Raw genomic sequence first — 17,764 nt, forward strand, 5'->3', positions numbered from 1 at the left:
AATACTTTTTAGTTAATGATTAATTTAAAAGTTTGATAATAATTAATACTGTTTTTTAATTTGACAATTAAAACATTATTTGATTATTTGTTTTGTTTGTTTTTCGTATTGTTTTGCTTTAATTTTTTGTCAAGAACAAAAATGGCGGACAGTTAACCAGTTGAAAGTGAAAATTTATGGTTTTTATTATTATTTAAAAAAATTATTTGAATATATATTCAATCAAAAAATAGAATAAAGAAAATTTATAAATATCAAAATTATTAAAGTGCACACTTCAGGCACGTGGAGGATTAAACTCATCATACAAAACATCATCAAAATTTATGGAGTAAACAAAAAACTTTCGTGGCAAGTTAATAAAAAAAAAAATTTATTATAAAACAAGTAAAAAGTCATACCAAAAATATAAAACAAATTAAAATTGTTTGACTTATTTCTTTGTCTTTGAAATTTAAAATTGAAAAACAAAAAAAATCAAAAGGATAGAAAATCTGTTTTTTTTTTTTTCTTTGCTTTATCTGTTACTATTTCTACTCAATTTTTTTACGACAAAAAAACAATTAAAAAAAATATACACAAGTTTCTGATAAAACGCATCTGCAGAGCAGATCATCTTGGCAACATTTTTAAAGCAAAAAATAAAAAAAAAAATCACACTTTGTATATAAAACAATTTAAGGAGTAGATATATTGAGAGTAAAAAAATAATTAATATACTTAAATGAAAATAATTGATATGTAAAAAGAATTTTTCATGTTAAAAATTATAAAAACAACAAAGCAAATAATTGAGGATAAAATTAAGGTGAAATTTTAAGAAATAAATTAATGAAAGAAAAGTACATTGACGAATAAAATGCTCAATTCGTGCTGTGTTTTTTTACATTAAAAAAAAAACAACCAACCAATAAAAACAATTAAAATAAATTATTGTTAAAAAAAAACAATTAAAAAAAAATGTAGACAAAATATTTTGCAATTTTTTTTTTTTTCCCAGTGATAAAAAGAAGAAGAAAAAAAAGAAAAAAAATGATTGTGATTGTAAATTTATCTGTTTATTAATTTTATTAATTTTATAAAATTTATTAATTTGTTTTTTTAAATTATTAATAATTCAAAAATTATCGTGTAACTGTGTTGGTGTTATTAAAATTATTATTTATATTTTTTTCTTTAAATTATAATTTTTGTGAAAAAAAAAAAATTTCATTTTGAAATGCCTGTCAGACGAGGTCATGTTGCACCGAGGACCACTATCATCGAAACAATCATCCGGAAATTTGATACTCATGGTAAGATAAAATATAATTATTATTATTAATAATTTTATCAAAAAAAAAAAAAATTAAACTAAACAAATTTATTCAATTTAAAAAACAATTTAATCTAAATTTTATATAAAAAAAAATTGAATAATTATATTAATATCAAAAATACCTGTGACTTATATTTCAAAATAAAAATTAACATATGATTGTTAAATTGATGACCCTGGCCGATAAAATTGGCTAGAATTTTTTTATATACAAAAAAAAAAAATGAAAATAATAATACATCAACAACAATAATGATGCAAAAAGAAAAAGCAAACGAAAAAAAAAAAAATCATAGACCTACAATATTAATAACAACAATGAATAAAATTATAAATAAAAAAAATAAAATTTTATAAAAATTTGGATAAGTATATAAAATGACCACTTGTTGTTGTTGTTATATTGAATATAAGTAGTTTGGCGTCGATGCAAAATATCACGGTTATATATGATATTAAAGCATGTGTATGTCGCGTGATGTCTGACTCACCCCTAGACAACTACCCCTCTACCATTAACCCCTGACTCACCCCCGCAATTGTTAGCATTAGTTTACACACGGAAGGTTGTATATATATGAAATGCCATCGAGCGATATCTAACCAATTATAAAAATTATACAACCAGGTGTCTTTTGTCTCAGCTCAATTTAATCCTTCATTTTGAGCTTTTATCAATATCATCAATGCAATTGTTTAATTATATTTTTTTATTTACTTGTAATATAAAATAATATTATTTTTAATTTAAGGAATTAATTAAAAATATTATTTTTTCATTAGAAATATATTTAAACAGTGTTTAAAAATTTTTTTATTCACTGAAAATTAGGGGTTTTTTTTTTCCTTTCAAGCCAATTTATTTGGGCTAATTTTTTTATTTTAAAAATAGTCTGGAAAGTTTTTTTAATTTATATATGATTTTTAAGCTTTATTAATGATTAAAAAATATTTTTAAATAATAATAAAAATTTAAATTTTAATAAGAAACCGTAAAAAGAATAATTTTGATTTTATTATTTTCAATTTTCATATGATATCTGTCTTATTTAATTTTACAATTGACAATTTGTCCTGTATTTGTCAATCTTTCTATGATAATTTTAATAATTTAACATGGCTTCTTTTTTTTTTTTGTAATCTGACATTTATCTTTTATCAATTTTAGTATATGTAAATTTTATATATCAAGATTATGAATAAATAAAATATATTTTTGATTTACTTTTTGTAAAAAAAAAAAAAACTCGTAAAATTATAATTTTAAACATTTGATCAAGATAATATAATTTATATCTATAAAATTGACGGAAATTTAATAAATTATATTTTTATATTAATTTAATATTTTTTTACACGAATAGTCATTTCTTTTTTTTTTGTTTTTTCTTCATTTGACCTCAGTTATTTAAAAATTACTCGACAATTTATTTAAAAATTTATAATTTTTATTTGATATATATTTTGCCATTTAAAAAAATAATTTAATTATATTACACCGGATGTTTTTAAGAGAAAGATTCCAAATTCTTAAGAAAATATTTTTAATAATAAAAAATTTCAATTAAATTTTTTACTTTAAATTAACATAAACGTGATGATTGAATTTTTTTTTTTTTCGTCTATGAATTTTAGCATATTGCTAAAAATATTAACTATTATGATTTGTATGTGTAGTTGAATACCGTGAATGATTTTGCATAAATATCCAGTTTAGGATTTCCGGCTGTGGCATTCAGGTGGCAGTCGACAAATCCGCCGCATGATTTTCCCGCAGCCAAGATTGTGGCAGCACGTGACCTCGTAGAATATTTGTACTTTGTAGTGGTGACCCACTTTTAATTTTTAATTTTTTTTTTTTTTAACATATTATTTTCCCTTTCTAATTTATATATTCTTTTCATATTTCATATTATCTCTTTTCCATTTGCTATAGTTCTTAAAATAATTCGCTTTTTCCTCAAAATTTTTTACTCCAAAATTCACAAGTCTTATCTGGCTTTGACCTTTGGCTTTTTTTTTTACATCCTGGGTTTATTAATTCACTGAAAAAAAAATTTATTTATAAATATATATTTAATTAATAAATGTCGTTTTTTTTTTTGTAAATTTTTTCAGCCAACTTTTTTAATCAACCTTGATGAAAATCTTGAATTGAAAAAAAAAAAAACTATAGAGATTTTGAAAATTTAAACTGACTGAAAAAACACCACACCAATCTTGATTTTTTTGCAATATAAATTTATCCCCAACGGGCTTTGGTCATATACATAAATTGGCGACAGTCCAAAGTTTAGAAATTTCATTTAAAATTTTTTTTTCTAAGCATATCATATATTATTCAAGATGACGAATCAAAAATTCTATGGATTATTGAAATAATTTATTATAATTTCTATTTTATATATATTAAATTTGTTTTTTCAAAATTATTTATAGATAAAATATATTTGTATAAATAATAATAATATTATTAATTTATTTAGTTTATTATTAAAAAAAAAAATTATAATATTAAAATTCCGGTTCAGTCATTTGATGCTTAATGAGAAACTTGGTGATGAAAACTTAATCAAGTGACACTAGAATATGTTGACAACTTTTCAACATACCGACGATAGATGTTTGTTGTTTTTTTTTAAAAAAATTTTTTAAATATTATTATTATTATTTTAGTTATTTTTATTTTAAAACCAAAATGGGTTCAAGTTGTTCCTGACTGTGAATTCATTGAATATCTATTTTTATTTCATCTCAATTCTCAAGTGTTTCCTTATTTTTTTTTTCTTTTTCCTCAGTCAATTTAGCATTGAACAACAACTAAATAAAAAAAGCTGAATTATTAAATTATAAAATTTTTATTATTAAAAATTAATTGTTAATTTATAAATTAAATTGTGAAGAATAAAAAGATTATTTTTATTTGAAATTCTTTGTTGGATTATTTGAATAGGAATTTTATAAAATTCAAGTTGACTTTATTTCTTGGAATTTATTTATTGCAAAATCTATTAAATCTATTAAAAAATTAAATTATATTTTCTGGTATTAATTTTTGTATCATAAAATATGTTTTTTATCCTTCCGTTAGTTTTTTTTATTTTTTATTTTTTCGTCTCTCTCGCTGTTAAACACTTGAAATATTCTAATAATATTCTAAAAATAAATAAAAGCATGTCTCCAAAATTGAATGACAGACACACTAATAATAATCATTATCAAAATAATATATATTTTTAATTTTGAAGGACAAGTACAACATCAAGGTTAAATTTTTTCCTCATTTTTTTTTTTTTTTTCCATCAAGCTATATTTTTATTTTAAGCTTTTACCAATTAAAAGATTAAGCTTATTATTTTTTTTATATTCTTTCTCACTCTAAATTCATTTTCTACTAGGAAAAAAATTTGAAAAAAAAAATAAAATAGTTCATATAAATATAAAATATACTGTACTTTCCCGGAAGAATATTTTTTTTTTTTTTTTTAATTTTAGAATTCTCTTCGATATATATATTTTTTTTCGACATATATTTATTTGGTTTTTTAATTGTTTTTTTATTCTTTTTTGCTTGTTATTTATTACGTGTGATTAACTCAGTAGTTTTATATTTTTAATACAATTTTACAACGCGTTATTTGATTTAAAAAAATTATTTTATTGAAAAAAAATTTTTAAAAATAATTGTTAATAATTATTTAATTATTTAGTTGTATTGATTTTAAACTTTATTGAAAATATAAAATTTTATTTTACAATTTAAATATCTACGTATAAACTAGTTTCGGAAAAAAAATGGGAATTTTTGAAATTGTCAAAGGGGGGTAGGGAGTAAATTTAAATTGTTTTTAATTTTTTTGACTTTGATGGAGTTGAGCTATCCTTGTAATTTTTTTTTTATTAAATTTTCTAAGACCTAAGCTAGTTCAGAAAAAAAAATGGGAATTTTTGAAACCGTCAAAGAGGGGTAGGGAGTGGTTTTTAATTGTTTTCAATTTTTCTGACTATGATGGGGTTGAGCTATCCTTGTAATTTTTTTTTTATTAAATTTTTTAGAATCTGAGGTAGTTTAGAAAAAAAAATGAGAATTTTTGAAACCGTTAAAGGGGGGTAGGGGGTCGTTTTTTCCTTTTTTTTTCAATTTTTTCACTCAGTACACCTCTTTGACCATTTCAAAAATTCCCATTTTTTTTTCTAAACTACCTCAGATCATAGACAATTTAATAAAAAAAAAACTATAAGGATAGCTCAACCCTATCAAAGTCAAAAAAATTAAAAATAATTAAAAACCACCCCCTATCTCTTTTTGACCATTTCAAAAATTCCCATTATTTTTCCTAAATTAGCTTAAATCCTAGAAAATTTAATAAAAAAAAAATTATATGGATAGCTCAACTCTATCATAGTTAAAAAAATTATTTAGCCAACAACCCCTGAATTTGAATATTTGATTTTTTAAAATACGATGTAACCTATTCCAGAGGGTTATTTTAGAATAAACCTAATAATTAATTTTACAATTTCTAATTTGAATTACAGATAGAAGTTTTGTGGTTGCAAATGCTCAACAAGGACTATGTCATATAATTTACTGTTCAGACGGTTTTTGCCGTTTGACAGGTTACTCAAGGGCAGAAGTTATGCAACGACCAGCTGTTTGTGATTTTCTTCATGGTCCAATGACCTCACCCCATGCAATTGCTGCACTGAGAGATGCACTTCTTGCTGGTGTAGAAAAACACTTTGAAATACTTTATTACCGGAAAGATGGTAAGCTAAATAAATCATTATTTATTTATTCAATATTACCTATTAATTTCTTTTTAAAAAATCATAATAAAAACAATAAGTCCAAAAAAAAAAAATATATAAAAAAGCACAAAAATATATATATTTAAAATAATAAAAATATCATCAATAAAGTTTTGTAAAAATTTTATGATACACAATAGAATTAAAAGGAAAAAAAAATATAAATTCAATGTACTTGTAGCTTGATGAAATTATCCATGCATTAATGACGAATAAAAAAATATTCTTTGTTGTCTCATAAAGCTTGCATGAAATCCAATAAAAATGAAAAAGGTTAAATTGAAATTCTTTTTTTTTAAAACACAAAATGTGCATCAATATTTTATTATTATTATTTTTATGGAAATTGTTTTTTTTTATTTTATTTTTTTCTTCAAAGTAATTTGTATATATAATATATTTTTGTGTCGAGATGTACATGATGTCTGTACGGTGTTGACCTTAGGCGCGGTGTTGAGATCGATAGTCGCTACTGTATAATTTATCACAGTCATAGTGGCCCCGAGGCCTTCTACCTTTAGCCTGTCAAAATATTTTATTATTACGCGCATTTGTGGACTCGTGACCTATTATTTTATCCATCAAATAAAACACAAAATAATTAGAAATATTTTTCATCTTGCGAGCTTTTTTATTTTATATTTTTTTTTAATACCAAAAATCTCTCAGCACATTGAAGCACTATATTTATTGCCTTGTATAATTTTTGTCCATCAAATATTTATAAATTAAAATTAACACAAAAAATTGCAGATAGAATAATATAAATATTTTATTTTTAATTTTCTTGTGAAAAAGAAATATAATCAATATTTGGTTTATTTATCTCAATGATTTTGTGCTTTATATTATAAATTATTACTGAAAAAAAAAATTTTTTTTATCATCAATCAAGTTGCACAATAATTAATTTAATTTATCCAAATCTAAATTTTATTATTTTCATCTTTTTTATCTACTTAAATTCCAAGCTTTTTGAAATTTAAAAAAAAATTCAATTTCTCATTTTTTTTTTTTTTTTCAAGTACTTAAATTTATTTTTTTTAATTTAAATTTTCATCCATTATTAAAAGTGTTTTTTTTTTTTTTCATTTTCTACTGTTCTTTCGTATTTTAGAAAAACATAAAAATTTAAAAATGATTAAGAATAAATAAAAGCTTTCTCGCATTTTAAAAAAGATAAAAAAAAAAAAAAAAATTCTTTTTTAATCATAATATATATTTTAATAAATTAAAAAAAAATCATTGATAATTATATAATCCAACAAGTATTATTTAAACTTGTTATTAATCATATAATTAAATTTTTTAATTCAATTATTATCAATTTTTTTTTATGTTGAAATATAACGTTGCCTTTCAACACCCCAACTAAATTGTTTTTCTAAATTGACAATGTTTCATCATACAAAACAATGAGATGGAAAAAAACAAGAAAAACAAAAAAAAAAAAAAATCATAAAGGTCCTGAGACCCTCATATATATAATATTGTTCCCAAGTGAGTCACAATTTCCTTCCGGGCATATCGTAAAAGGAGTTATGTAATCCCTAAACATGACTACTCTCAATATAAGCCACAAAATTATTTTATCATCTATAACTAAACTGCTAAAAAATTATAATTAATACAGCAATATTAATAAATTAACAATATAACAAATATTATTAATTTAAATAAATTAAATTTTAATTCAAGCTCAGTCACGATATATTTTAAATTAACAATAAATATATTTTCACAACAATAAAAAAATAAATAAATAGAAAATAAAAAAAAATAAAACTTTAAACATATAGCGTGTGAAAGTTCATTGCACCGTTGAATATATAATTACATGTAAAAATATTTTGAAGTGAGTGAAGTTAAATCATGAGAAAGAAAAAAAAAAATTATATAAAAATATTTAAAAGAAAATTAAATAAGTGGGAAAATGTTGAGTTACAATAATAGGTGGATAACATATTCAACTATTGCAGTTGACAAATAAAAATTTTTAAAAAACAAGTCTACACGCGCCGTCGTCGTCGTCATCATCAAAAGTATCTTTTGCGCACTCTAAAACTGGAAGCAACGATATTCAAAACTATAACTACCACTACTATTATAAAACTACCACCATCATCAACATCAGCAGCATCAACATCATCATCATCGTGGTGTTTGTCGTTGTATATTATTATTACAATCACTAGCTCAGTGCTAGTGGGTCGTGCAGCAACACACCCAATCACGTCACTGGGGCAATGCACTCACGTGGATTGTGACGTCACGAGGCCGAAGAGCAAGAAGTAACGTCATCGACCAATTGGAGGGAAGCAGCCGTTGACCCAAACTATCGTTTTAGTCGACGGCGACGACGACGGCATCGTTTTTCTCCTCAACAAAATTAATATGACCTCATCATTCATCTATATATCTTCAAATTAATACATGTCTTTAAAGTTTATATCATTGTCTTTCAAAAACTTTTGCCATTATATTTTATTTATTTTTTTTTCCTTTGCAAATATCATCTACTTTATCCGTTATATATATCAGACCACATTGGTGGGTCTCATAGATTATCCTCGATCAATTTTATCATCTTTCGAGATTTATTTTATCTTTAATAAAAGAGCTAACACCAACTTTAACTTTATATTTTTTTTACATTGTCACCTTTTTGATATTAAATCAATTTATTTTTATCAATGAATGGTTTTTTTAACTATGTTATCTCTTGTATATTAACGAAATTTATTTATTTTTTTTTTTATTTAAATTATCAAGCTACCACCCACGTATTAGTATCATTTTATTTTTGCAATTTTTTAGTTTATTTTTAAATCAAAACCACCTAGAGATATTTTGGATTACAGCCAAATTTACATCAAGTATCGGATATGTTCATTGTTGTATTACATTATTCAATACAAGTGTATTTAATGGAAAAATTTTGTCAAAAAAAAGCTCCAGTCGTGTGATTTTAAAAAATTTTAATTTTCTTTTTTTTTACAAATTTAATAACAGATGGAAGCTTTTAAGTAGCTTCAAAATAATATTTTTTTGTTTGAATCAAAGTAAATATTTTCCAAGCATATATATTGATTTTATTTGAGTGTATAGTATTTTGTTTTTTTTTTTTTTTTTGAAGATATATAAACCAACAAACAAAATTTGACCCAGTGAAGATGCAAAAAATACTTGCCAACAATTTAAATAATTAAAAATAAAATAAAATAAAATCTGTCAAGTAATGACTGTAAAATTGTCTATAAACAACATATAAAAAATAAATAATTAAAAATTTTTCAATCGATTAAATATAAAAATAAAAACAAAAATTTCTTTTATCTATATTTTTGTTTTTTAATTAAATTTTTGTTTTAATGAAATATCTTGTTTGAAAAAATAAATACAACAAAAATTCATTGGTTAGTTTTTTCGTAATAGTAAATTTATGCAATATAATTTTAGTTTTTTTTTTTTTTTCTCTTGGTTCACCCTTGTCCAAAAGCTTCTCATGACCCCACCAACATTGCCACCGTATTTGGATCGATGAACGGGTGTGCCTAGCCTTCTCCACAAATGCAGCTTCCCTTTACTTCACCTCTTCACAACGACAAACACACATACATTTATTCATTTTATATATGTACAACACAATATCATCCCTTCTTTTACTATATATATTTTCACTGATACCACAGCTCCAAGGTACATTCACCTCTAAACCTCCTCATTTCCCACGCGTTTATTTTCCTCACAATTCTTATCTATATGTACACTAATGAATCTGAGCTTTTATATATTTAAACAAATTATATTTGTCATTGTCTTAATATACTCTATCAATTTGATAAATTGATTTTATTCAAGTACTAATTTCTTCATTATAAAAATTGATCTAATATCTTGTTTTTATTTTAATGAAAAAAAAAAAACTATCATATTACTAATTATTTCTATTGCCGATAATTTATGTTAGATAATTATTTATATTTAAAAATATTTTAACATTGTTTTAATATTATTATTTTTAATATAGAGCATTTATTTATTTATTTTTTTTTGAAGTGGAATTAGAAGTTTATCTCAATAATTTTGTGGCTTGAAAATATAGTTAATTTTATTGATTAAAGTTGATATAATCAATTAAATAAAATTTATTATTAATAGTTATTGATATTGGTGTTGACCCTGACATCGTCTTGTTTATGTTTCATCATAAAATTAATATTTATTTTTGTCAATTGAAGTTGTGTATTATATTCAGCATGTATTCTTGAGACGAGAACAGTTCAAGTTTCTAAACACTTGTTTCGAGATTTAACAAGAACCAGCTTGTTGACGTTTTTTTTATTTTTAAATTTAACTCTTGAGTGAATTAGTTAATGAACAAGTAGTTGTTTATCAATTTTAGAATTAATTATTTGATTTAATTGAAAATATATAAAAAACATTCTATTTTTTTTTTATGTTAATTATTTTGATGCAACTTTTTCAATGTTTAAAAATATAGTTGAAATTAAATAATAGCTTTTAAAAAGTATATATTTTTAATAGTCATTGTAAATTGTTAATTAATTATCGGAATAGATTAAACATTTATTAAAATTCATGACAACTAAAACGATGAATAACCTTGTACTTTATTCATTTTTTGTTTCTTGGCACGTTCTCAAGGTGCATCTAATGACTATACCAATACAAAGTTGAATAATAATAATGAAAAAAAATAATGAAATAAATGATTCAAAAAAATATACGGTCCACTTGATTGATATATTGTAAATAAGGGCATGCGTGATTTACCAGTGTAAATATTCAAAACTGTAAATTAAATTCGATCAAACTAACTTGGTCAGTTTTTTTTTTTATTTTAAGAATTTTTTTTTGTATTTATAAAATTTAATTTAAATAATGTCTGACTATTGACGAATATTTCTACTTGAAAATTTAAATTTTTTCGCTATTTTAATACAATAAAAATAATTTTTATTCAAGCTTCAAATTATATTTAATAAAACAGCCATATTTTCACTCAAAAAAAAAAAAAAAAATCATAAAATTAATTTCAATTACTAATAAAAAAATTTATTTGATTAATATTTAAAATTTAAATCATGACTATAATGATAAACAAAAATATTTTTATTTTGTAAATTAAAAATATAAATTTAGCCAGTACATGAAAATATCAAAATAATATTAAAAAAATATTTAGAAAAAAATATAAATGAATTTTAAAAATTGATGAGCTCATCATGAGTTGAATTAAAAAAAAAATTGACAATATATTTTATTATATTATACAAATTCGCTTTGTTCTAGACATGTCTTATTGTTTGTGTGAATGTTATAAAAATACAATAGCATAAAAAAAAAGAAGGATTTTCTAGAACACATTTCCTTATTATTGTGCGTTTGGCTGATTGTATTGTCGTTGTTTTTTTTTTTTATATTGTGAATAATACATATTGTTAATGTCCGGTCGAGTTTAATTTTCTTTGATATACATTTATAAACCAAGGCATATTTCTTGCGACTGATGAGTCTTTTCTTGTCTATGACATGACAACAATGAACATTTTTTATCGTCAATGAATGCCTATACTTGACACTGATGCTTCTTTGTTCTATACATCGATGCTTATACCGTTAACATAAAATTGATCCAACAGAGAAACAAAATGTTGGTATATCCCAATTACTTTTATTTCCTTTTGTTATTTTATATATCAATTTATTTTTGTAATTTATTTTTGTGGTAAAAAACAATTAATTCAACTAAATTGAAAATCATCCAAAATTTAAGGTAAAAAAAAACATCAAAAGTGTTTTACATTTTTTTTTTTTCATAAAGGTGATTTATAAAGGCTTGTGTAAATGAAAAAAAATTATAGGAACGTCAAAGACTTGAGATTTTGTGAATGAAAAATAGGACATATTTTTTTTATTTTTTTTTAAAAGCATTACTTGAGGCGATGACCTTTTAATAAATTCATTAAAAAAAAAAATCTTAACAGCAAGTTTATATATATCTTTAGCCTATTGTTATATTTTTTTGATAATAAAAAAATAAATAATTATTATAATTAAAACAATAATTAATAATTTTTAATTTGTTTTAAATTTTTTAGAAACAAAATTTTTGTGCAGTGAGGTCATTGCACCAATTCGAAGTGAGGTTGATGACATTTGTCTTCAAATTATTAATTTTGAAGATCTCAGTGCTCAACCAACACCACCACCAGTTGTACCAACACCAACACCTATCAACAACAGACTATCAACACGCTGTAAGTTGCTTTTTTTTACCTTTGTAATTATTTTTTTCTTTATTTTCATAAAAAAAAAAAAAACAATCTCCAAGTAAAGTTATAATTGCATAAATCAAATTCCAAATGAATTCAATTTAAACTTTTATTTATATTTTTTATTTAAACTCATTTTTTTTTTTTTTTTTTTCAATTTAACGGGCTTTGATTAATGAACAAAGAATGTCACTTTGTATCCTTTCATTTCATTTTGTTCACAAAATAAAAAGAATAAAAAAGAAGATAAAAAAAAAATTCTAAAAAATTGCCAAAATAATAATAATTGCTAAAATAAATTATATTTAGTTTGAAAATAAGTAAATTACAAAAAAATATGAGATATAACTTTGTACAAATGAAAGGATTAAAGTTCAAATTTTGGAAGTTCTTAAAATAATTTTACAAAGGTCAAACAATGATAAATATATGAAATAATTTAACAACTCGAAATTTCGAAAAAACAAAATTCCAATTAATCATTTACAATTAATTTATATATCGAGTAATAATTTTTTTAAATTTGAATTTATATTAATAGATAACTTGTGCATATATTGATCAAATAAAAATAGTACATTATGTTGACCCTGGATTGTTAAATAAATGGTGTAACATCAAAGAAATTGCTATCACTGGTCATAACATTCAGACAATTTAATTCGAGGTTAAATTTCACCGCATAATGTCGAACTTTTTTAAAATTTACATGTTACTATTGTTAATTTAAAAAAGCTCTGCAGTCAACCAAGTTAAAACTTAGTCTTATTTTACCTGTCAGGTATATTAAACACGTGCTTATTGCTGACAATGATTTTCTTCAAATAAAATTTTTTTTTATCAAATATAAATTAGAAATTTAAGCAATTTTTATTTATATATATATAAAATTGATTTTTTCATTAAAAATAGTCAATGATTAATAGAATTGTTTGTTTAAACTGACATTGATATATACATTTACAAAATAATTTATTTTCTCCCCATGATTTTAGTGTATTTTTCGACAGACAACGTCAAAATCATTGATAAATATTCTATTGATCAATGTGTACATCATGTTTTTATTTTTTTTAAATTTAAAGTTCTTGTTTTAATTCGCATAACCAACACAAAAATATGTATATATAGATAAAGTTATATTTAGATAAACCTGAGCAACCGCATCGTTGACGACTAGCCGACAAAACAGGCGTCTAAAACGTTTAACCCTGACCTGGTAATAAATGTTACACAGTTAACGACAACCAACGAATAATACTTACTATATATTGACTCACTTAATTTATCTGCATCAACATTTATTTATTGAATAATTAATATTGCATTTAATTTTATTATCCTATCAACAAATTATATCAAATTTTTATTTACAAAAAAAAAAAAAAAGCTTTTTATTTTATTAAAATTATTATTTTATGTTTGCTCATTTGTATTTGATGTTTTTTTTTTTTGTTTATGATTATCTAGGTTTACTGGAAATATTAGTTTTAAACAAAATATTATATGATATATATTTTTTTTTATTTTTTGATGTTTAACATCAACGATAAATCATTTAGTTACAACTATTTTTTAGATTATGTTTAAAAATATTATTTTATTATTTTTGGGGTGATGTTCAAATTTTATTTTTAGCTATGATGATTTTATATTATTACTTTTTTTTTCATTTAAATTTATAATTTCTTTGAGTGTAAATATAATTTATATATTAATGATTTACTTTTTCGCAGTATAGTATTTTTTTATTAGATGTAGTATTTTGTTTTACGATTGCAGAGGATGTTGGATATATCTCATCATGACATTTAATATTTATTTTATATTAAATTTAATCTAATAATTTACATCATTGTTTAATTAAAAAAAGGGCCCAACTACCAAGAAAATATATAAATAAAATTTTACAAGAAATCAAGAAATAATTTAATTTTTTTTCGTCTGACTAAAAAGCCATACTATCACTGATTAAAATTACAAATTAAAATTGATAAATTAAAAATACTAAGTAACTATAATTATAATGGCAAATAAAAATTTATTAAATTGAATATTTATTTGTTTTTTTGAGAAATATAAATAATGGATTTTTACTGTGACAATATTATAAATAATAATAAAAAAAAAAATGATATAATAATATACTGTTAACTATTGTTCAAGTATAATGAATATTATTTAATTTGTTTAATTGACATTTAAAAAAATTATACAGTTGACAGAGCACGTGCATCATTTCGTGCTGGACTATCACGAACGGGTGTTGTTGGTTCATCCAGAGTGAGAAATAGGCCTAGAGCAAGTTCAACAGTATCACCACATTGTCAAATATCTGATGGGACCATTTTAGACGAGGACGCTAATGAAAATTGGTAAGTTTATATCATAAATTTATATTTATAAAATTATTAATAACATATTTATCCATTAATTAATCATCATGGCATATAATTTTACTGCATATCATCATCCTCATTATTATTTTGCACATGCGCCTATTATAATAACCTTTTTTTTTATTTTAAATTTAAAACAATCTGCAAGTAACATTGACTATTGATTTTTTATATAGATAATAAAGCATAAAATAAATAAAATAATAAAAGATAAATGCATCAATCAACAATATGACTAAAAAATAAAATATATCTTGATAAAGTAAGGCTTGTCTCCGTGACTCAGCAGGATCGTCATAAGTTGTCGTTCGTGTTGATTTTGAAAATAAAAAAAAAAATACATATTGACGACTCAAAGAAACGGATGTCGTGCCAACCAATCCTACCGGTAACGCTTTTTTTTTTTTTTTTTGTGGAAAAAAAAATATCAAGTAGTGAATAAAAAAATGTATAAAAAAATATAAACTAACATACATTCATATAAGTATATATCAACATATCAGCAATCAACTCCCTCGTATTCTTTATTATCTTTAAATATAAATTATTTTATTTTTTTTTTTTCATATATACTACACCCTCAACACGAAATCAACCGATGAGCCGAATTTATTTTTTTTTATTGTGTTGTTCTCATTTTTTCCCTGCAATAAAATCGATTTGGGAATAATTTTTTTTTTTCTTTTCATTTTATATATCCTTAAGGGTCGTTCCAGTGATTCATTTAAACTATACTACTTTTGTCGTATTTTTTTTTTCCTTTTTTTTTTTTCAAAAATATATATTAAGTGTTTCATCTGTATGGAGTCGTAAAAGTATTTTTTTTTTTTTTTTACTTTATTTTTACGTTGTGAATTTTAAAATATTATTATTAAAATTTTTATTATTTTATTTAAGAAGAAAAAATAATGTTGAAAAAGAGGGTTGAATGATGAGAAAAGCGTATAAAATTTTGGAATAATTTTGAGGGTAGATAGACAGAAAAAATAAAAAATTATTGACTTAATTCGTTGAGGTGAGAAAAATGACTGATAAATTTGACATTGAATGACCCATATAAATACTCATTGAAATGGATCATAATTTTTTTGAATTTATCCTTAAATGATGCATGATAATTGCAATTGATGACTGCTACTAAATATAGCATCAAAAAAAAAACTGTGCAGACAAATATTAATAACAAACAAAAGAAAAATGAAAAAAAAATTGATTTTTTCTTCTAAATTATGGATTTGGAATTATTGTTAGTTAATTACATTATTAATAGGTTAATTATTTTATTATATAATAATTATTTATGTAATAAAAAGCATCAATTAAATGAAATAATTTTTATCACCTCTAAATTTGGAGAACTAACTTGACCTATCGACGTCAACATCGTTATCCAAATTGTTAGTGACCAGTTAAAATTCTTGCTCAACTATAAGGTCATTAATTTCAATCGTTAATTAATTTGACTTTATTAATTTTTTTATGTGACATTGAACAATCCATACATACTATTTCCAAGTGTTAAACTAATTGTTAAAAAAAAAAGAAAAATTACTTGAAAAATACAAAATTATTTATAAATAAATATTTGATATAAAAATAAATATAGATATTAATTTAGTGATTTATTTTTTATGTTTAAATTTTAAATAGAATTGCGTTGAATTTTTGTTTTTTAAAATAAAAATTATTCAAATTTTTGTTGGTAAAATTTTTCGATGAGAGATATATTTGCTGACAAGAAACACCATTCTCAGTTCAACATTTATTTCATGAATATAAAATGATTGGTTTCGTGTTAGAAAAATAAAATAAAATAGACAAAAATTCAAATATAATAATAAGTAATATTATAATAATATTGTCATAAATTTCACAATATAAACAAGTCGGTTTGTATATTAACTACAAATTAAGTAAAACGTGCTTTTATTTGTCTTGAAAAAATAAATTTATATCAGTATCACAGTTATTCGTGATAACTATTTTACAAGGGTATAATAATTCAGCTACTTTATTGCTATGATACACATAAAAAACCAAAAACAATAAAAATAAAAATTGTATTTCGATCACACTAAAATAAAAATAAACAATTAACAACAATGAAAATAAATTAAAGTTGAAGTATTTTAAATAAATAATTAATAAAAATTAATTAGATAATTATTTTCAATAGCAAATTTTATTGAATAGCCAATTAATAAATCAAATAATAAATATGAAAATTTATTTATTACATAAAGCCATAATTCCAATTTATAAATAGATTTATTATAATATATTTAATGAATATTATTTAACGTATGTAAATTCATAAATATATTATAATACAAACTGAACAATGTTGATATTAGTGAATAGATAAATAATCGATAAATAGTCATATACAAAAAAAAGGTCAGCTGTAGCTTAGGTCATCAAGTGTGTGTCAGTGTTGAGCTAGGGTCTAAGTCAATCAATATCATACAACCTGACGTGTATTACTCAACAAATGCATGTTCTAAAAATTTTATAAATAATTAATAATAAATATCAATTCAAAGAATTACATTTTAAAATTCAAACTTAAACTTTCTCACTTGAAAAAAAAAAACAAGCACAAGCACAACTAACCAACCTTGACAAAAAAAAAAAACACCTAAAGATAAAATATTGTAAATTATTATATCCTTTGCCAATTTGAAGAATTAAAAAAAAATTTTTTTTTTTCACATAATAATATATAAAAGAAATAATTTATGTTAAAATGTAATAAAATTTTTTTTTGTCGCGTGCAACTATTAGGAAGTAATAATTTTTAATATTAGTTGGAAAAAAAATTAAATAAAAAATATTTCAAGCTACCGCAAGTATGAAACAAAAAAATAATAAAAAAAAAAATTTATAAAAATTAATATTATTTAAAGTAAAAACTTCAAGTTACATTACACTTTTTT

At 21.9% G+C, this 17,764-nt stretch overlaps 1 protein-coding gene across 10 annotated transcripts in view; it reads left to right on the forward strand.

Annotated features, from left to right (window-relative positions):
• Window positions 1-1,081: 1,081 nt before the first annotated feature.
• The window catches only part of LOC122849935 (potassium voltage-gated channel subfamily H member 7), a 46,319-nt gene continuing 29,636 nt past the window's right edge, over window positions 1,082-17,764 (forward strand). For 5 of the 10 annotated variants that reach the window (XM_044148867.1, XM_044148866.1, XM_044148864.1 and 2 more), the window contains exons 1-4: window positions 1,168-1,295; window positions 5,858-6,088; window positions 12,256-12,414; window positions 14,648-14,804. In XM_044148867.1, coding sequence (XP_044004802.1) covers window positions 1,220-1,295; window positions 5,858-6,088; window positions 12,256-12,414; window positions 14,648-14,804 — 623 coding nt within the window. In that variant the 5' untranslated portion in view covers window positions 1,168-1,219. Of the gene's footprint in view, window positions 1,296-5,857; window positions 6,089-12,255; window positions 12,415-14,647; window positions 14,805-17,764 lie in introns of all 10 variants that reach the window. The other 5 variants (XM_044148862.1, XM_044148870.1, XM_044148863.1 and 2 more) reach the window with 3 other exon arrangements.

This window comes from Aphidius gifuensis, linkage group LG2 (assembly GCF_014905175.1).
Source record: "Aphidius gifuensis isolate YNYX2018 linkage group LG2, ASM1490517v1, whole genome shotgun sequence".
NCBI classification, from domain to species: Eukaryota; Metazoa; Arthropoda; class Insecta; order Hymenoptera; family Braconidae; genus Aphidius; species Aphidius gifuensis.